General features: G+C 38.5%; 1 protein-coding gene and 1 pseudogene across 1 annotated transcript in view; both read left to right on the top strand.

Annotated features, from left to right (window-relative positions):
* Window positions 1–22046, top strand: part of LOC129528453 (phosphatidylinositol 3,4,5-trisphosphate 3-phosphatase TPTE2-like) — a 39195-nt gene extending 17149 nt beyond the window's left edge. The window contains exons 6-13 of the mRNA XM_055368848.1: window positions 3630–3680; window positions 5178–5339; window positions 11816–11935; window positions 13584–13683; window positions 13830–13893; window positions 14624–14688; window positions 21568–21626; window positions 21932–22046. Coding sequence (XP_055224823.1) covers window positions 3630–3680; window positions 5178–5339; window positions 11816–11935; window positions 13584–13683; window positions 13830–13893; window positions 14624–14688; window positions 21568–21626; window positions 21932–22046 — 736 coding nt within the window. The remainder of the gene's footprint in view (window positions 1–3629; window positions 3681–5177; window positions 5340–11815; window positions 11936–13583; window positions 13684–13829; window positions 13894–14623; window positions 14689–21567; window positions 21627–21931) is intronic.
* LOC129528478 (uncharacterized) lies at window positions 12253–12364 on the top strand (annotated as a pseudogene).
* Window positions 22047–22435: the final 389 nt, after the last annotated feature.

The raw sequence follows: 22435 nt of genomic DNA, 5'->3' as shown, positions 1-22435 counted from the left end.
AAGAAATGCAACCTGCCTTTACTTCTATCTTCTTCCACACCTTGAATCCTAGTGTAAGAATGCCTAAAAATTCAAATCAATACTATTATTCATGATTTTATATCATTTATCTTTACTTTTAGAATCATTTATTTACATTTTCACCTGCTACATTTTTTTTTATTATTATACTGTAAGTTCTAGGGTACATGTGCACAATGTGCAGGTTTGTTACATATTCACGCATGTGCCATGTTGGTGTGCTGTACCCATTAATTCATCATTTACATTAGGTGTATCTCCTAATGCTATCCCTCCCCCATCCCCCCACCCCATGACAGGCCCTGGTGTGTGATGTTCCCCTTCCTGTGTCCAAGGGTTCTCATTCTTCAATTCCCACCTATGAGTGATAACATGCAGTGTTTGGTTTTCTGACCTTGCGATAGTTTGCTGAGAATGATGGTTTCCAGCTTCATCCATGTCCCTACAAGGGACATGAACTCATCCTTTTTTATGGCTGCTTAATATTCCATGGTGTATATGTGCCACATTTTCTTAATCCAGTCTATCATTGTTGGACATTTGGGTTGGTTCCAAGTCTTTGCTATTGTGAATAGTGTCGCAATAAACATACGTGTGCATGTGTCTTTATAGCAGCATGATTTATAATCCTTTGGGTATATACCCAGTAATGGGATGGCTGGGTCAAATGGTATTTCTAGTTATAGATTCTTGAGGAATCGCCACACTGTCTTCCACAATGGTTGAACTAGTTTACAGTCCCACCAACAGTGTAAAAGTGTTCAGTTTCTCCACATCCTCTCCAGCACCTGTTGTTTCTTGACTTTTTAATAATCACCATTCTAACTGGTGTGAGATGGTATGTCATTGTGGTTTTGATTCGCATTTCTCTGATGGCCAGTGATGATGAGCATTTTTTCATGTGTCTGTTGGCCGCATAAATGTCTTCTTTTGAGAAGTGTCTGTTCATATCCTTTGCCCACTTTTTGATGGGGTTGTTTGATTTTTTTTTTTGTAAATTTGTTTGAGTTCTTTGTAGATTCTGGATATTAGCCCTTTGTCAGATGAGTAGATTCCAAAAATTTTCTCCCATTCCGTAGGTTGCCTGTTCACTCTGATGGTAGTTTCTTTTGCTGTGCAGAAGCTCTTTAGTTTAATTAGATCCTGTTTGTCAATTTTGGCTTTTGTCGCCATTGCTTTTGGTCACCTGCTACATTTTTGTTCTTCATTTTGATTCATTGCTCAGCTGACTCAAGCACTTTGAGTAATTGTTTTTAGGAAAGGTACATGGAGGCTATGCTTCGTGTTGCTTCATGTTGGAGTGTCTGTCTGTTGCTCCCGAGTGTGAACAGTACTTTTCCTGGATATGGATTTACTGAGTCATAGTTATTTCCCTGCAAACTCTGCACATAACTGCTTGAAGCTTCATTTACATAGTACTCTTTTTTTAAGCAAAAAAGTCTCAATTGTGTATTTACTTGGTATAGTTTCAGGGTACACTGAAACAGATTAAGGGGCTAAAGCCACCCAAGCCACTTCTTCATGCCTTCGTAATCTGTCAGACTTGGTTCTGTATGGTGACATTGTCAAGTGAGTTCAGATTTATGACATTTCCTTGATACCCAGAGATCTAGTAGACTGTGTGGGATCAGAGGTTCTTGTAGTAAGGGAATGGCAACTTGAGGAGAGAATTCACCTCTTTTGGCCAATTGATCCTCCATCTACATCAGCCTTAACTCTCCAAGCCTGGGTGGAGGTGGTGGGTCCAGGTGGAGAGGGGAAGATTAGAAGGATTGGGGATTTCCTTTATCTCAGGTTAACCTAACATCATTCATCAAAGACCAATGTTTTTTTTTTTTTTAACTTTTATTTTAGGTTTGGAGGTACACGTGAGATTTGCTACATAGGTAAACTTGTGTCAGGGAGGATTTTTTTTTATTTTTTACATATTATTTCATCATCCAGGTATTAAGCTCAGTACCCAAATAGTTATCTTTTCTGCTCCTCTCTCTCCTCCTGCCCTCCCCACTTAAGTAGACCCCAGTGTCTATTTCCTTCTTTGTGTTCATAAGTCCTTATGATTTAGCTACCACTGATAGGTGAGAACATTCAGTATTTTGTTTTCTGTTTCTGCACTAGTTTTCTAAGGATAAGAGCCTCCAGCTCCATCGATGTTCCCACAAAATACATGATCTCATTCTTTTTTATGGCTGCATAGTATTCCATGGTATATATGTACCACATTTTCTTTATCCAATCTGTCATTGATGGGTACCTAGGTTGATTCCATGTCTTTGCTATTGTAAATAGTGCTGCAGTGAACATTCATATGCATGTATCTTTATAGTAGAATGATTTATATTCCTCTGGGTATCTACTCAGTATTGGGATTGCTCAGTCAAATAGTTCTGCTTTTAGATCTTCAAGGTATTGCCATAGTGCTTTTTACAGTGATTGAACTAATTTACACTCCCACCAACAATGTATATGTGTTCCTTTTTCTCTGCAACCTTGCCCGCATCTGTTATTTTTTGACTTTTTAGTAATAGCCATTCTGACTGGTGTGAAATGGTATTTCATTGTGGTTTTGATTTGCATTTCTCTAATCTGTGATATTGAGCTTTTCTTCATATGTTTGTTGGCCACATGCATGTCTTCTTTTGAGAAATGTCTGTTCATGTCAAAGGCCAATTGTCAGTGCCCCAGTTCTGCTCAGTATCTGCCCTCTTTGTTCTCCCATCTTAGGCACAGGCTGTGAGCATTGTCTTAGGATTCATGGCTCTTGGGGTGGAATTTGAGTCCTGTGTTGGAGGCTTCAGTATGACAGAAACTTCCTGAAGTCTTCTCCTACTGAAGCTTCCTGTGTTGGAGGCTTCTCCTCCTGAAGAGCCTCCAACACAGGAGGCTTCAGTAGGACAAAAAAAAATTGTTCCTCATGAGCTACCTTGTCTCCAGCCATAAGGTAAAATGAGGCATTATTGGAGGCTCCATCAAACAGGTTCTCCTTCCTTTGATTAATGGAAGGAGCCCAGTCTTTCAGGTGTTTCTCCTTTGAAATATATCTTACTAAAACGTCTTACCTCTGAAGTTCGTTTGCAACCTCATATGCGACTCTTGCTAATGTGTATCTGTTCACTAGGTGTCTAGTTTGAGGAGGTGACAAGAGCACCATTTACTCCTTATGCTCATTCCTGAAACACCTTATTTTATTGCAGTGGAAACTGAGCTCTGGCCAAAGTTTGATGATTTGCCCAGGCTGGCATTAAAATACAGTTCTCTTCTACCACCCTTTTCTGTCTTCATGCTATACTCCTTGAGATGATGACCACAAGTTTAAGTTTAGTATTGCCATAAAGTTGGGGTTGGAGCTTTGCATGCAATGGAAATGTTACTAAACATCCAAAGTTTACTGTCTTATTTGCATATATTCTGGATAGCATAGTAAACAAGTAAAATACTCATGGAGCAGGAAGAATAAAATTTTAGCTATTAGTAAAAAGCATTTTGTTATACAACTTCTGAATAATTTTCTTTTGAAATTATATTTATAAGGCCCTTTGTTTTTTGGTTAAATTTACAATATATGTTAGAAGAAACCTGATTAATTTTATTTTTACTTCTTTTTGCAGCAGCAAGATTAAGAAAATTGTGCATTCAATTGTATCATCCTTTGCATTTGGGTATGTGAGACATAGAAAACACCATGTATTAAATATATCTGAGACTTTGCTGGGCACGGTGGCTCACGCCTGTAATCCCAGCACTCTGAGAGGCCGAGGCGGGTGGATCACATGAAGTCAGGAGTTCAAGACCAGCCTGGCTAACATGGTGAAACCCCATCTCTACTAAAAATACAAAAGTTAGCCAAGCATAATGGTGGGTGCCTATAATCCCAGCTACTCAGGAGGCTGAGGCAGAAGAATCGCTTGAACCGAGGAGGCATAGGTTGCAATGAGCTGAAATTGCACCATTGCACCACAGCCTTGGTGACACAGCAAGACTCCATGTAAAAAAAAAAAAAAAAAGAAAAGAAAAGAAAATATATGAGTCTCATATATATCTATACATACATATATATATATATGAGACTTAATACTTCAATGAGAAACACTGAAATAAAATAACAAAAAAGCATTTCCACTGTCCATCAGTTGCTAAGTAGCCATGTGCCCCATTTAACGTAATCTAATTTATCATGGAATTTTGGTTTAAGCTGGACATTAAGAATTGCAAATAAATGGCTTTTGCATAAGATTAATAGTAATATATTAATATTGTATTTCTTCCATCTGCAAAAGTAACATTAATGAAAATCAAATGTTAAAATTCTATAATTATTAGTAAAGTGTTTTATTAGTACCTTATACATCAGGAATTACTCTTTAATTCTGGAAACAATTTACTTAGACTCTTCTCTACATAAGAGTAAGATTTCATACTATGACATAGATTTATGCAATATAATTGTTTCCTTTTGAATTAATAATATTTGAATTTGAGCTGCAAGTTTTTAAAAAAGTACTTCAAAGATGAATTCACCTTCATAGACTAGGCAAATAGTCTAATCAATTTATGGAGAATGTATTTAGAATATGTAACAGCAAGTGGCAGGAGGTACTTTAGAGTTCAAGACTCATGTGCCCATCACTCTGCTAGAAGCACCCATAAATATGAAATCATGTGCTTGTTGAAAATGTCACTGATGAAAAATCTTGGTCTTTTAAGAGCTTATGTTACTCATGCTTTCATTTGGTTTTTATTAATAAATTCTTTAGAATTATCCAGATTAATGAGGGTTTATTTTTTATGAGAAATTGGTATAAACTTCTTATGAAATTCGCAAATTTTAAGAAGAGTTTGTAAACACACAGGTGATTTTAATTCAGTTTTACTTTTCTCTCTTGAGGTGTTGGCCTGGTGTGTTTACTGTAAAAGGCCACAATAATATCTTGTGAAGTGGTTTGGTGAGAATTTTGTTTATTAAGAACTGCTTCTATTGGGTGAAAACAGTGATTTTTCTGAGATTCTAAGGCATTACAGTTTTTCCTGCCACTGGGCAGCTTAATACTAAATAATAACATTTTGGTACCTGATCAGTGGCTTAAATATAGTATAGCTACAGGGACAAATGCCCCTTTATCTTTGCATTTATTTATTTATTTATTTGTTTATTTTAGACTATTTGGAGTTTTCCTGGTCTTACTGGATGTCACTCTCGTCCTTGCTGACCTAATTTTCACTGACAGCAAACTTTATATTCCTTTGGAGTATCGTTCTATTTCTCTAGCTATTGCCTTATTTTTTCTCATGGATGTTCTTCTTCGAGTACTTGTAGAAGGGTAAGTTTGATTATTTTTATAATGCATTAAGCTACTTTGTAGTTTTATAAGAAGCACTTTCGGAGGCTGAGGTGGGAGGATCCCAAGGTCAGGAGTTCGAGACAATCCTGGCCAACATGGTGAAACCCCATCTCTACTAAAAGTACAAAAATTAGCTGGATGTGGTGGTGGTTGCCTGTAATCCCAGCTGCTTGGGAGGCTGAGGCAGGAGAATCGTTTGAACCTGGGAGGCAGAAGTTGCACTGAGCTGAGATCATGCCATTGCACTCTAGCCTGGGTGACAGGGTGACTCCATCTCAAAAAAAAAAAAAAAACATTTTAAAATAATTAACAGGAGCATTCACTACAAACTGACTTAAGAGCCTTTGGGCCTTATGAGAACATTGGTGGTAGTCTGGCAGTACCCCCCCATGTCCTGTGTTTGAGGTGTCCATGGATTGATGTTCCTCTGCCTTTGGACAGGGGAGGAAAGAGTGGGAGGGGCTGCATCTTGTGGTTTGAGTGACAGCTCAGCCATAGCACAATAAAACACTAGGTAGACTTTTACAGTTTTTGATCTAGGCCCTGATTCCCAGACAGCACCTGTGGATCCACCTGGAGGCTAGGAGAACTTGCCATCCTGAAGGCAAGGACACAGGCCTGGCTGTTTTTACCATGTGATGACTGTAGAGCCCCAGGGCCTTCAGTAAACTCCTGCAATACCTAAGGAGTGGTTACAGCAGGTCTTGGGCAAGACCCCGTGCTGTGCTGGCCTCAGGTCTGACCCAATGCTGTCACAGTAGTGGTGGCCACAGATATGCTTATGTCACTCAACCCCAAGCTTTAGGTGCCTCAGAACAGAGAGAGAGACTCTGTTTGTTTGGGAGAAAGTAAGGGAAGAAAACAAGAGTCTCTTTTTGGTAATGCAGAGAATTATCCTGGATCTTGTCCAAGACCATTAAGGCAGTACCACTATGAGTCTGCAAGAACCAGAGTTTAGGAGGCTTGGGGTGCCCCCTAAAGCAGATAGAGATTAGATCACAGTATCCAAGTTCTTTCAAATATCTGGAAAGCCTTCCCAAGAAAGATGGGTACAAACAAGCCCTGACAGTGAAAACTACAATAAATACAGTGAAAACTACAATCAATACCTAACTCTTCAATGCCCAGACACCAAAGAATATCTGCTAGCATCAACACTATCCAGGAAAACATGACCTCACCAAATGAACTAAATAAGACACCAGGGGCCAATCCTGTAGAAACAGAGATATGTGACCTTTCAGACAAAGAAATCAAAATAGCTGTGTTGAGGAAGGAAACTCAAAGAAATTCAAGATAACACAGGGAAGGAATTCATAATTCTATTAGATAAGTTTAACAAAGAGATTGAAATAATTTAAAAGAATCAAGCAGAAATTCTGAAGCCAAAAAATGTAATTGGCATGCCGAAGAATGCATTAGTCTTTTAATAGCAGAATTGATAAACCAGAAGAAAGAATTAATGAGCTTGAAGACAGGCTATTTCAAAATACATAGAGGAGACAAAGGAAAGAATAAAAAACAATGACGCCTGCCTACAGGATCTAGAAAATAGCCTCAAAAGGACAAATATAAGTGGTATTGGCCTTAAAGAGGAGGTGGGGAGTGTAGAAAGTTTATTCAAAGGGATGGTAACAGAACGTCCCAAACCTACAGAAAGATATCAATATCCAAGTACAAGAAAGTTATAAAACACCAAGCAGATGTAACTCAAAGAAGACTACCTCAAGGCATTTAATAATCACAGTCCCAAAGATCAAGGATAAAAAGAGGATCTTAAAAGCAGCAAGAGAAAAGAAACCAATAATATACAATGGCGCTACAATATATCTGGCAGCAGACTCTTTAGTAGAAACGTTTCAGGCCAGGAGAGAGTGGCATGACATATTGAAAGTGCTGAAGGAAAAAAACATTTACCCTAGAACAGTGTATCCAGTGAAAATATCCTTCAAAGTGAAGGGGAAATAAAGACTTTTCCACACAAAAGCTGAGGGATTTTGTCAACACCAGACCTGTCCTAGAAGAAATGCTAAAGGGAGTATTTCAATCAGAAAGATAAGGACATTAGTGAGCAATAAGTAACAACCTGAAGGTATAAAACTCACTGGTAATAGTAGGTATACAGAAAAATGCAGAATGTTATAACACTGTAACTATGATGTATAAACTACTCTTACTCTAAGTAGAGAGACTAAACTATGAGCCAATCAAAAATATTAACTACAACTTTTCAAGACATAGATGGTATAATAAGATATAAATAGAAATAACAAAAAGTTAAAAAATAGGGAGACTAAGTTGTAGAGTTTTTATTAGTTTTCTTTTTACTTGTTTATGAAAACTTATAAGATTAAAATAATGGATTATAAGATAGTATTTACAAGCCTCATGGTAACCTCAAACCAAAAAATATAACAATGGATCCACGAAAAATAAAAAACAAGAAACTAAATCATATCACCAGAGAAAATTACCTTCACTAATGAAAGACAGGAAGGAAAAAAGGAAGAGAAGACCCCAAAACAACCAGAAAACAAATAACAAAATGGCAGGAGTAAGTCCTTACTTATCAATAATAACATTGAATGTCAGTGGACTAAACTTTTCAATCAAAAGATAGAGTGGATGAATGGATGAAAGAACAAGACCCATCCAGGTGTGGTGGCTCACGCCTGTAATCCCAGCAGTTTGGGAGGCCAAGGCAGGGAGATCATGAGGTCAAGAGCTACAGACCATCCTGGCAAACATGGTGAAACCCTGTCTCTACTAAAAATACAAAAATTAGCAGGGTGTGGTGGTGCGCACCTGTAGTCCCAGCTACTCAGGAGGCTGAGGCAGGAGAATCACTTGAACCCGGGAGGCAGAGGTTGCAGTGAGCCGAGATGGTGCCACTGCACTCCAGTCTGGTGACAGAGCAAGACTCCAGCTCAAAAATAAATAAAATAAAAAAACCCATTGCTCTGTTGCCTACAGGAAACACTCTTCTCCCATAAAGACACATGTAGGCTGGAAGTGGTGGCTCACTCCCATAATCCCAGCACTTTGGGAGGCAGAGGCGTGTGGTTTACTGGAGGTCAGGAGTTCGAGACCAGCCTGGCTAATATGGTGAAACCCCGTCTCTACTAAAAATACAAAAATTAGCTGGGTGTGGTGCCGGGCACCTGTAATTTCAGCTACTCATGAGGCCGAGGCCAGAGAATCACTTGAACCTGGGAGGCAGAGGTTGCAATGAGCTGAGATCACACCACTGCACTCTAGCCTGGGTGACAGAGTGAGATTCAGTCTCAAAAAGAATAAAAATAAGAACAAAAAACCCAAAAACCAAAACCAAAACCAAAAGCATGCTAATATATCTGATAAATATTGATGCGAAAATCCTCAACAAGATACTAGAAAACTGAATTCAACAATATATGGGAAAGATCATTCATCATGACAAGTGGGATGTGTCTCTGGGATGCAAGGATGGTTCAACATTTGTAAATCAATCAATGCGATACATTATATCCACACAGTAAAGGATAAAAACCATAAGATCATTTCAGTTGATGCTGAAAAAGCATTTGATAAAATTCAACATCCCTTCATGGTAAACACCCTAAAAAAACTGGGTATAGAAGTAACATACCTCAACTTAATAAAAACCGTATAAGACAGACCCACAGTCATTACCGTACTGAATGGGGAAAAAATGAAAAGCTTTTCTCTGCGATCTAGAACACAGTGAGGATGCCCACTTTTACCACCGTTGTTCAACATAGTACCGGAAGTCCTAGCTAGAGCCATTATAGAAGAGAAAGAAAGGGAATAAAAAAAGAAATCCAAATTGGGATGGAAGAAGTAAAATTATCCTTGTGTTTGCAGATGATACATTTTATTTGGAAAATACTAAAGACTCCACCAAAAAAACTATTAGAATTGATAAATTCAGTAAAGTTGCAGGATACAAAATCAATATACAAAAATCAGTAGCATTTCTATATGTCAACAGTGAACCATTTGGAAAGGACATTTAAAAAGTGGTCCTATATACAATAGCCACAAATAAAATTAAATACCTAGAAATTAACCTAACCAAAGAAGTGTAAGATCTTTATAATGAAAATGATAAAACACTGATGAAAGAAATTGAAGAGGACACCAAAAAATGGAAAGAGATTCCATGTTCATGGATTGGAAGAATCAATATTGTTAAAATGTCCATACTATCCAAAGCAATTTACAGATTCAATGCACTCCCTGTCAAAATATGAATGACATTCTTCACAGAAATAGAAGAAACAATCTTAAAATTTATATGGAGCCACAAAAGACCCAGAATAGCCAAAGCTATTCTAAGCAAAAAGAACAAAGCTGGAGGAATCACATTACCTGACTTCAAATTATACTACAGAACTATATAACGAAAACACCATGGCACTGGCATAAAAACAGACACACAGACCACTGGAATAGAATAGAGAACCCAGAAACAAATCCACACACACTTACAGTGAACTCATTTTTCATAAATGTGCCAAGAACATACATTGAACAAAAGACATCTCTTCAACAAATGGTTCTGGGAAAACTGGATATACACATACAGAAGAATGCACCTAGACCCCTACCTCTCACCATATACAAAAATCAAATCAACATGAATTAAAGACTTAAATCTAAGACCTCAATGAAACTACTATACTACAAGAGAACATTGGGAAGAATCTCCAGGACATTGGTCTGAGCAAAAATTACTTGGGCTATACCTGACAAGCACAGGCAACCAAAGCAAAAATGGGCAAATGGGATCACATCAAGTTAAAAAACTGCTTCATAGCAGAGGAAACAATTAGCAAAGTGAAGAGACAGCCCACAGAATGGGAGAAAATACTTGCAAACTACCCACCTGAAAAGGGATTAATAACCAGAATATGTAAGGAGCTCAAACAACTCTCTAGGAAAAAATGTAATAATCTAATTTTTTAAATGAGGATAAGATTTGAATAGGCATTTCTCAAAACATACAGATGGTAAACAGGCATATCAAGAGATGCTTGACATGATTGATCATTAGAGAAATTCTCAGTGTAGAAAACTACCATGAGATATCATCTCACCCCAGCTAAAATGGTTTATATCCAAAAGTCAGGCAATAACAAATCCTGACAAAGATGTGAAGATAAGAGAACCCTCATACACTGTTCATGGAAATGTAAATTAGTGGAACCAATTGGAGAACAGTTTGGGGGTTACTCAAAAAACTAAAAATAGAACTACCATATGATCCAGCAATCCCACTGCTGGGTAGATACCCACAAAAAAGGAAATCAGTATATAGAAGAGATATCTGCATTCCCTGTTTGTTGCAGCACTGTTCATAATGGCTAAGATTTGGAAGCAACCTAAGTGCCCATCAACAGATGAATGGGTAAAGAAAATATAGTACATATACACAGGAGAGTATTATTTAGCCATAAAAAACAATAAGATCCTGGCCAAGTGCACTGGCTCATGCCTCTAATCCCAGCACTTTGGGAGGCTGAGGTGGGCAGATCACCTGAAGTCGGGAGATCGAGACCAGCCTGACCAACATGGAGAAACCCCATCTCTACTAAAAATACAAAAATTAGCTGGGTGTGGTGCCGGGCGCCTGTAATCCCAGCTACTCGTGAGGCTGAGGCAGGAGAATCGCTTGAACCCAGGAGGTGGAGGTTGCAGTGAGCCGAAATCACGCCACTGCACTCCAGCCTGGGCAACAAGAGTGAAACTCCATCTCAAAAAAAAAAAAAAAGAGAGATCCTGTCATTTGGAACAACATGGATGGAACTGGAGATCACTATGTTCGTTAAGTGAAATAAGCCAGGCACAGAAGGATAAACATCACATGTTCTCACTTATTATGTGGCTCTAAAAAAAAAAAAAAAAAAAAATTGAACTCATAGACCTAGAGAGTAGACGGCTGGTCATCAGAGGCTGGGAATGGTAGTAGGGGCTTGGGGGTGGGGAGGTGGGGATGGTTAATGGGTACAAAAAAATAGAATGAGTAACGCCTACTATTTGATAGCACAACAGATTGACCATAGTCAACAATAACTTGATTGTATATTTTTAAATGACTGAAAGAGTGTAATTGGATTGTTTGTAACATGAATGAAAAATGCTTGAGGGGATAGATACCCCATTGTCCACAATGAGTGTGATTATTACGCATTTAGTTATATCTCTTATTATGTTTGAATTGCCATGTTGGTGTTTTAGTCACATATAAGTGTCAAATGATGAATATAATTTTATTGTTTGAAAACTTCCCATGAATGTTATATTTTTCCCTTAGTCTACTCTAGAAAATACATTTTAAATAATTCTTGATAGTAGAATTCTTAATGGGGATGAGTCAATAGTTTGTGGTCTTTAAATATTCCTATCTCTTCTTGCAGGGGGGAATGAACTTATTTTTTTGTTTTATATTACAGGAGACAGCAGTATTTTTCTGACTTATTTAACATTTTAGATACTGCCATCATTGTGATTCTTCTGCTGGTTGATGTCGTTTACATTTTTTTTGACATTAAGTTGCTTAGGAATATTCCCAGGTATGAAACATAAGACTTACCTCTCTTAAAGTTTTTCATTAATTTTAGCATTTTCTGTGCCTTTTATTCTATATAATCTTTTCAACTTCAAATGTTCTCATTCTATACCAAATACATTGCTTTAAAATGAAATGTTTAGGTAAATTCCCACATACTTTGAAACTAAAAGATTGTGATATTTAGGGACCGGTGAAGAGTATACAGGCTAAGTACCATTAATGGAATAAAGAAGATGCAGTACCCCAAAGAAGGACTTTTACTCTTGTACTAACTTTAACTTCTCTACATTTTGAAGTTCTCGTCAAATTCCCATTTGTATCATTTTTTGGCCTTTTGGCTAAGATCAAGTATAATATTATTATCAGTTTAATATCTGCTATATCAAAAAAATTTATATTGAAAACAATTCCCCTCTGTGCTTCAACTACAAATCCCTTACACATAATGTTCTGTCTGGATTTTTCCTACAGCCAAGAGGGAATTTATTTGAGCATACGCAAAATTAGAGTGACTTCAATCATGAGTTTCTAAAAAATAGCAAACAGAACAGAAACTAGGAGATGACACGTGGCAACACAATAGTAGAGTTTTGCAGTATAGTTGTGGTAGAAACAAAGAAAGCTTAGGCAAAGTTAGAAGTGTTAGGGATTGGGAAACTAAAGAGTATATGAAGCCCTGGTGACTCTTTTTTTACTGTGACAATGAGGAAAATGAAAGAGCAAATGTATACTGGGATGTAGATTGTGGCTTCCTAAGCTTGTTCATGGGTCAAATAGCTGGTTTCTTTTTGTACCCTAGCTTCCCTGGACTACAGCTCAGGCCCTAACTAAAAGCATGTTAAGTGATAGGCTTTTGGAGTTATTTGAAAATAACCTCAGCCAACGTGGTCTTCTGACTAGAAACGTCAGCATCACTTGACAGTTTGCTAGAAATATAAGAAGAAAAATACCTTAGGCCCCACCCTGGACCCACTGAATCAGTATCTCTGGGACCCAGCAATCTGCAGCTTAACAAGCTTTTCCAGGTGGCTCTTATTGATGTGTGCCCAAATCAGAGAAGCACCAGTCCAGACCATCAGTTCTCTGCTTTGGTGGTTCTGATGGTAGGGGAGATTCCAGCTAGCACACTTCAGAAGTATCTCAATCTGTTGCCTCCCTGATGTGTAGTAGCAGCTGTAGTGAACATCTGTTAGTCATGGGAATAACAAAGATGAACAAGAATAATCGATTTGTTTTGATGTGGAAAAATTGAAAATGCTAGTCTTAAATCCCAAAATTAAATTTACAGATGCTAAGAGTCTATTGTATCACTATTTCTCTAGACCAGAATTTCTCAGCCTCAGCATTACTGACATTTTGGGCCAGATCATTGTCATAAGAGGGTGGTGAGCAGTTATATTAATTGTAGGGTGTTTAGCAAAATTCCTGGCCTCTATTCACTAGATGTAAGTAACACACAGACACACACACGCACGCACGCCAGTGGTGAAAACCTAAATGCCTCCAGACATTGCCAAATATCCCCCAGGTAGGTAATTGGGGAGAGGAGGGAAAATTGCCTCTGGTTAACAACTGCTGCTCTAGACATAGTTTATATTGATAAAATTCTGTTTCTGAAGCAAAAATGGATCTTTTAAATTTATTCTTAGATGGACACATTTACTTCGACTTCTACGACTTATTATTCTGTTAAGAATTTTTCATCTGTTTCATCAAAAAAGACAACTTGAAAAGCTGTTAAGAAGGCGGGTAAGTGGGCAAAACATGCTTATGATTCGCAAAAATATTTTGTGTTTTGGGACCCATTGACAAGGGTTGATATCTATACTATATAATGTTTTTTATTTTTATGTTGATGAGTGTTTCACAAACTAATGATGATTTTAAACTGTCAGGTTTCAGAAAACAAAAGGCGATACACAAGGGATGGATTTGACCTAGACCTCACTTACGTTACAGGTTTGTGACACTTAACCGTTGATTTACTTGTATTACTTCACTTTTTCTTGTAATTGTATTTTTTTGCCTCATCTAAGACACATTCATTCAAAATATTCTTTATTCATGAGGATATATGCTACTGTGATAGTGTGACATATTTGTGGTTTAGCCCTGGCAATGGAAGATCTGCATGTCTTCTCAATTCAGGACTACTCAGTTGCAGCATAGGAACTTGAATGGATTTTCAGCTGACTCCATTTGAGTTTCAATTTATTAACCTCTAGTAGTTATTTCTGAGTCCCAAGGATCCCACAGAGACCTCTTCTTATCCTAGAATCCCAGAGAATGAGGTCAGTGCTTTGTAGATCTCAGGTTTTCTGAGTCAGAGGGCTGCAAAGCACCTTGGGAGTTCCCACCATCACTGGTGCCCAGAAATCTTGGATTTTCTGTGGTATTTAAGATAAGAAATAAATTCGAAGAACAGGGGGAACTTCAGACTGAGGCCATCATAAATACATGGCATACAGTTAGAACTAGTGGAGACTTAAGAACTCCATGGCAGTTTAATGGTCATTGTGTTGTATAATTTGTTATTTGATTATCCTGAGTATTAGCTCTTTTCTGTCAACCTCAATCTTAAAAGGTTTTTTTCTGTGAAAATGGAGTCTGATCTTGTATAAGTTAATTTTTTTGTATGTTATATGAAATCTATAATAATGTTTGTAATAGTGATGATTTTGACTTTTAGAACGTATTATTGCTATGTCATTTCCATCTTCTGGAAGGCAGTCTTTCTATAGAAATCCAATCGAGGTAAGGGTCTTTATCTGACAAATACTCATTTCTTGGTGAATGTAGACTGTGTAGTCATAAGTTTAATACTGACCCAGATATGGCAGTATTCTTTGAAAAATGTACTCTTTCAAGGAAAAAAATCATAATGGATTGATACCAGTTACAATTGTGCCAGTGGTTACAAACCACCCCAAAACTTACTGGCTTATAACAGCAACTATTTATTTGGCTCATGATACTGTGGTTTGTGAATTTGGTATGGGCTTAACTGTCCAATTTAGGTGCTTGCAGAAAGGATTTCCTGTCTCAACTAAGCTCATTCATGTATCTGTGGGCAGCTACTGGGTCATCTGAGGACTGGCTAGTCTAAAATGACTTGGCTACCCTCGACTGACAGAGCCACTGCATGCTAAATGCACCCCCCAAGGCCCAAGGCCCATCCCATCTGGCACCCACTGCTGCCAACAGCCCCACCCCCTTCACCAGCAGAGCCCCCATTTGCCGCATGCACTTCTAAGGCACTGAGGACTGGCCTGCCTGGTGCCTGCCCTGCTGTTGGCAGTACCCCACAACTAGCAAAGCCACTGCAGCTAGCATGCATATGCCTAAGGCCTGAGAACTAATCTGAATGATGGCTCTCACACCAAGAAAAGCCATACCACTGTCTCCACAAACACTCACCATCAGGCCACTGAGGCACTCACAGACACCACTGAATGCTGATTACAGCCAAAAAAGTCACCTGAAGACTATATTACTGCACCCACCCAGATCCAAAGTCAAAGCACCCTACTCAATGAACACTATAGGAGACAACTATTGGAAAAAGTATTTCTCTGTGAAAACTCCCTAACATTGGAAGAGGCAACTGTTCCCCCAGATGTGCAAAAATCAGTTTAGGGCCACAAGAAACGTGAAAAGCAAGGAAACATTACACCTCCAAAGAAACACCATAATTCCCCATTAACAGACCCTAAATTTAAAGAGTATATCAAATGGCTAAGAAGGAATTCAAAATAATGATCTTAAGGAAACTATGAGATACAGAGAATACAGATAGACAAATCAATGAAATTAGAAAAACAATTTATGATCTTATGAGAAATTCAACAAGGATATATATATATATCATTAAAAACCAGACACAGATTGTGGAGCTGAAGAATTTAAGGAATAAAATAAAAATACAATCAAGAGTCCAGGTGAAGTGGTTCACACCTGTTATCCCAGCACTTTGGGAGGCCAAGGCAGTGGATCACTTGAGGCCAGGAGTTCAAGACAAGCCTGATTAACATGGTGAAATCCTGTCTCTAAAAAATACAAAAATTAGTTGGGTTTGGTGGTGCATGCCTGCCATCCAAGCTACTTGGGAGGCTGAGGCACAAGAATTGCTTGAATCCAGGAGGTGGAGGTTGCAGTGAGCCAAGATTGTGCCACTGCACTCCAGCCTGGGTGGCAGAGTGATACCCTGTCTCAAAAAAAAAAAAAAAAAAAAAGAGCTTTAAAAACAGACGTGGGAGAGATATGGCCAAAATCTAGGAAGCTCAAAGGTTCTCAAATAGATTCAACCCAAAAAGGTCTTCTCTGAGGTGCATAGTAGTCAAAAGTCAAAAAGAGGGAATATTCATCAGGTGTGGTGTCTCACACCTGTAATCCCGGCACTTTGGGAGGCTGAGGCCAGTGGATCACTTGAGGCCAGGAGTTCAAGGTGAGCATGGCCAACATGAAGAAACCACATTTCTACTAATAATACAAAAAAATTACCTGGGTGTGGTGGTGTGAACCTGTAGTTCCAGTTACTTGGGAGGCTGAATCACGAGAATTGCTTAAACCCAAGAGGTGGAGGTTGCAGTGGGCCAAGATCACACCACTGCACTACTGCCTGGGTGACAGAGCAAGACTGTATCCAAAAAAAAAAAAAAAAAGGAAATGTTAAAAACAGCAAGAAAAAAACATCAAGTCACATATAAGGGAAACTCCATTTGATTAGCAGTGGATTTCCCAGTGGAAACTTTACAGGTCAGTAGACAATAAGATGGGATGATATATTCAAAGTACTGAAGGAAAAAAAAAAACAACTGTCAACCAAGAATACTATACCTAGTAGAGCTATCCCCTAGAAATGAGGGAGAAATAAAGTATTTCCTATACAAGCAAAAACTGAAGGAATTCATTCCCACTAGACTGAACTTACAAGGACTGCTTAAAGTGGTTCTACATCTGGAAGCAAGAGGATGATTACCATTGTCAAAACACACAAACGTGTAAAACTCACCTGTAGTGCAGATATACACATGAGAAAGAGAAAAGAATCAAACTTTGTCACTACAGAAAGTGACCAAACCACAAAGATTAAAAAAAAAAAAGGTGAAGAAAAGAACAAAGGATATACAAAACAACCAGAAAAAAATGAAGAAAATGACAGGATAAAACCTAATCTATTAATAGTAACCTTGAATGTAATGTAAACAGATCAAATTCCCAATTAAAAGATACAGAGTTGCCTGCCAAGATTTAAAAAAAAAAAAAAAAAAGACCAAACTGTATGCTGCCTACAAGAAACTAACTTCACCTGTAAAGGATCATACAGACTGGAAGTGAAGGGATAGAAGAAGATATTCCAGGCAAACAGAAAACAAAAGCGAGCAGAGGTAGCCATACTTATCAGATAAAAACAGACTTTAAGTCAAACTGTATGAAGAGACAAAGAAGGTCATTGTATAATAATAAAGAGATCAACTTAGCAATAAGATAGAATAATTGTAAATATGTATGTACCCTACACTAGAGCACTCAGATAAACAAGGCAAATATTTTTAGGTCTAAAGGGAAAGATAGACTCCAATGCAGTAACAGTTGGGGCCTTTAGCACCCCACTCTTAACCACTGGACAGATCATCTAGACAGAAAATCAACAAAGAAATATCAGATTTCAGCTTACAGATAGGAATAAGTTCTGGTGTTCTGTAGTGCTTTAGGGTGACTACAGTTAACAATAATTTATTGTATATTTTTAAATAGAGAGGATGTTGTGTTCCCACACAAAGAATGATAAATATTTGAGGTGATAGATATGCTGATTATCCTGATTTGATCATTACACATTGTATACAAGTATTGAGATATCCGTCTCTACCTTATAAATATGAACAAGTATTATGTGTCAATTAAAAATATTTTTAAAGAATGAAGGAAACAGATTTTTTAAATGAAAGGAAAGAATATTACCTGACTTGGCTGAATGGTCCCATGTGGTCTCTCGTTCTCCAGTAGGCTACTTCAGGCCTGTTCACATGATGGCAGAGGCAAGAGTCTGAGGAGCGGCAACAAAACAATGCAAATCCTCTTTAGGCCCAGGCTCAAAATTATATATTAATTCTATCCCATTTTATTGGACAATGCAAGTTACACTACCAGTCTGGATTCAAGGAGTAGAAAATAAACTCCAACTCTTGATGGAAGGAATTATAAAGAATTGTGGCCGTTTTTGATAGTCTACCATAGGGAAGAAAGATGGGGATGCCATAACCCAAAATGTGTTTTCTTAGGTTGAGATCCTAAATTATAGTCGGGGCATATTGCTTTAGGCTCTGTGGATGACTAAATTAATTTCAAACATATAATGCTGTTTACTGTGAAATGCCAGCTTGAAAGGATCATTGTTTAATTTTATGTAATTTACAATACTTATTATACCTCAATAAAAGTATAACTATCTAGGGCTGGTATCAGTTGCCGAGAGGTGGAAGGAGTACCTCTCTGCAGTGTGTTAGCTCAGTTCTGAACAGGACAGGGCTGCAAGTTCAGCTACTTCCCAGAAAATGTCCTGGATACCTGGCCTGAGTCATCATCCCATGACTAGAGAACGTGGACGGATTGTTTTATCAAGAAACTAGTGATAAACCAAGGGCTATAGGAATTAAGAACTAGGGCTAAAAAAGAAATGTTTAGAGTGATGCAAGATGGCCAATTAGAAGCAGCTGCAGTCTGCAGTGCTCACGAAGAATGAAAAGGGGCGAGGGAATTCAGCACCTTCAACTGAGATAACCAGGTTCTCACATTGGGACTGACTGGATGAACAGGTTGACCAATGGAGAATGAAGACAAGCAGGCAGGGAGTGCGATGGCCCAGCTGGGGGCGGCATGGAGCCAAAGGAACCCCCACTCCCAGCCAAGGGAAGCTGTGAGTGAGTGTGCAGTCCTGCCCGGGAAACCGTGTTTCTCTCATGGATCTTTGCAAGCCGTGGATCAAGAGATCCCCTTGTGAGCCCATGCCACCAGGGCTGTGGGTCTGATACACAGACCTGGATGGAGTCTGGGCACATCAGCTGCTCAGGCACACACAGAAACCCAGGAGTTTTACACACTCTAGCCCCGGGGATCTTCAGCACAGTGGGAAATCTGTCCATACGTATCTCTGGGAAGGGGGCTGAATCCAGGGAGCCAGGCAGCATCATTCTGCAGGCCCCATTTCCTTGACACCTCACAAGTTAAGTCCCACTGGCTTGGAATCCTAGCCTGCCAACAGCAGCAGGTTGGAATCCACCTCAGATGGGTCTGAGTTCCCGGGGAGGTGGGGAGAGGCAGCCAGCATCACTGTGGTTCATAGACTCAGCCACTCCAGCCTGCCAGCTATGGAGAATACAGACAGTCTGGACAAGGAAGAGTTCCCCATGACACAGCACAGCTGGCTTGCCAGATCATGACCAGACTACCTCTTTAAGCAGGACCACAATCCATTCCTCTTCACTGGGCAGGAATCCCTGTAGGGGCTTTAACCACTCCAGCAACGGTTCTATGGACAGAGCTTTGATCTCTCCCTGAAATGGAGCTCCTGGTGGGAGGGGCAGCTGCCACCTCTGCAGTTTGGTCAACTCAGCCACTCCAACCTGCTGGCTTTGGAGAATACAGGTGGTCCGGAGGAGGAAGGATCCCTCACAGTGCAGCACACCTGCTCTACCCCAAAGCAGCCAGACTGTTTTTTTGGCTGGGTCCCTGATCCCATGCCTCCTGACTGGGTGAGAATGCCCAACAGGGGTCTCCAGCCACCTCTTGCAGGTATGTGCGGGCTGGCTACAGGTCAGTATCCCCCTGGGATGGAGCTTCCAAAGGAAGGAGCTGGCTGCCATCTTTGCTGTTTCTCAGGCTTCACTGGTAATATCTCCTTCAGAGTCTATGAGGAACCTAAATTTACAAGAAAAACACAACCCCATTAAAAAGTGGGCAGAGGATCTGAACAGACACTTCCCAAAAGAGACATGCATGCAGTCAACAAAAATATGAAAAAAAACTCAACATCACTGATCATTAAAGAAATGCAAACAAAACCACAATGAGATACCATCTCATGCCAGTCAGAATGGCTACTATTAAAAAGCCAAAAAATAACAGATGCTGGGAAGGTTGCAGAGAAAAAGAAATGCTGTTGGTGGGTGTGTAAATTAGTTCAAGCCATGTGGAAGACAGTGTGGCAATTCCTCAAAGACCTAGAGGCAGAAATACCATCAGACCCAGCAATCCCATTATGGGGTATATACCCAAAGGAATATAAATCATTGTCTTATAAAAATACATGCATGCACACATATGTTCATTGCAGCAGTATTCACAAGAGCAAAGACATGGAATCAACCTAAATGCCAGTCGATGATAGATTAGATAAAGAAAATATGGTACATAGAGCGGGACATCTGGCTTCTGAGCGGGAACCTTTGTAGTGCCAGTGATGAAAGAGAGAATTAAATATGGGTGATGCTGAGAAAGGCAAGAAAATTTTTGTTCAGAAGTGTGCCCAGTGCCACACCGTGGAAAAGGGAAGCAAGCACAAGACTGAGCCTAATCTCCATGGTCTCTTCAGGTGGAAGACAGGTCAGGCCATTGGATTATCTTAACATAGAGATTGATAAGAACAAAGCCATCACCTGGGGGGAGGATACACCTGAAGTATATAAAACTATTTATCCTTGCCTCCCCCACTATGCAGATTCAGAGTGTTCATCTTTTTGACTTATTATTTCCTCTTAACAGAGATAGCCAGTTTAATAAATGGATGACTTTGATACCTTCATTTTATTTTTCTCAATATTAAGCCAGTAAACATTGCTCTGAGGGTACCATACTAATCAGTTTTAAAATTTTGTGTCATTTTTGTTGTTGCACAGAGATATATACGTATGTGTGTGTATGTTTCAGAAAGATGTATTTACTGAAAGTTGGATTCATATAGTGGTATTGATTGTATTTTAAATTATAACTACTATTTGTTTTTCATTTTAAAGGTTATACATATATACATATATATATATACACACACACTTATAGGTACACATATATCTTCATTTAAAAAAATAAAGAGAACAAATGAGCCAAAAAAGTCTCCATATTGTTACCAGTTGTTTAAAATTTGATATGTTTATCTTTTTCTATCACACATACACACAATCATACTATATACTTTTTGCATTTATTTGTTTACATGGTGCTTAGATAGACTGTAATATGCAGATCACTCTCTAAAGATGTATCTATTCAGAATTAAATTTAAATAAGAACGAATATGAATTAGATTTAAACAAGAACCATATTAACTGTGAATTAATGATTTAGAACAAATTACTTAAAGTTAGTTAACCAGCTAATTTACTTATCTGATAGCTTTAAACAGTGTGTATTTACAATAGAGACTCATCTGAGTAGGCAAACATACTTGTGGACTATTTGAAAAATCACAGTGGATTAGAACTTGAAATTTGCATACCCTCTTATTCCCTGAATCTCCCCTAGAAGATGCTAGTGAGAGACAAACTAATAAATGTAATAACCATTTTAGGTTCCCCCTAGGAAATAGCTTATGTTGGTGCCATGTAAATATGTAAGATATGTGTTTGTCTTTTTTAGGAAGTTGTGCGGTTTCTAGATAAGAAACACCGAAACCACTATCGAGTCTACAATCTGCAGTATGTACATTACTCTATATTTTGCTACTGTAGATAGAAAACAGATTACTGCACGTAAGAAGATGATTTTGTTTTTTAGATTGCATTTAATCATAAGTATTTGGTAGTGGCAAGGAATGAATTTAAAAATCCCCATCTTGGACTGGCCCCATTTAGTAGAAGGAGTTAGCCCAGCAGCACAAAGTACCATATGAAGGATGTGGCTTTGGCAGGACCAATGAGGCTGCAGTGGAAGCAAACCATTTTAGGGAAGATCTGTTCTAGCGATATTAGGTTTAGGAAAATCTTTCTGTTTTTCTTGCCAGATTGCATTATGAGGACATAGACAATTTAACAAATGAGTCTTCTGACCCATCAGCAGTGGCATGTGATGAGAGCAAGGGTCTAGATGGGAAAAAAGCAAAACACTGTAGAAAATAGGTTGTAACCCAGTTTAATACCCTGTCTCTCTTGATTTTTTCCTCTACCTGTATACTCAATAGACATTTTCAGGGGGCAAACATTCTGGTCAGCTACATTTGCCTCGTGTGGTTTCTAACTACCCTGAAATAATATAATGAATAGTCTGCTAGAAAGTTAAAAATTATACCTATTAAACAAAAATAAGTTGAGTTTAGGTTATATGAGATGGATAAACCACTACCATCCTTACATTTTTGAAACGCTTGCATTTATTTTAGAGTGGCAGGAGCAACTTGGAAAGCTCTTTTTGAAGATAGATAAGGAATTCTAATAAGATATGTTAACTTATTCATAACTTCCTCATTTATCATGTTATTCCCTATAGAGATATGACATACATGTTATTT

Source organism: Gorilla gorilla, chromosome 17, assembly GCF_029281585.2.
Source record: "Gorilla gorilla gorilla isolate KB3781 chromosome 17, NHGRI_mGorGor1-v2.1_pri, whole genome shotgun sequence".
NCBI classification, from domain to species: Eukaryota; Metazoa; Chordata; class Mammalia; order Primates; family Hominidae; genus Gorilla; species Gorilla gorilla.
This window is presented reverse-complemented; position numbering and strand designations above follow the sequence as displayed.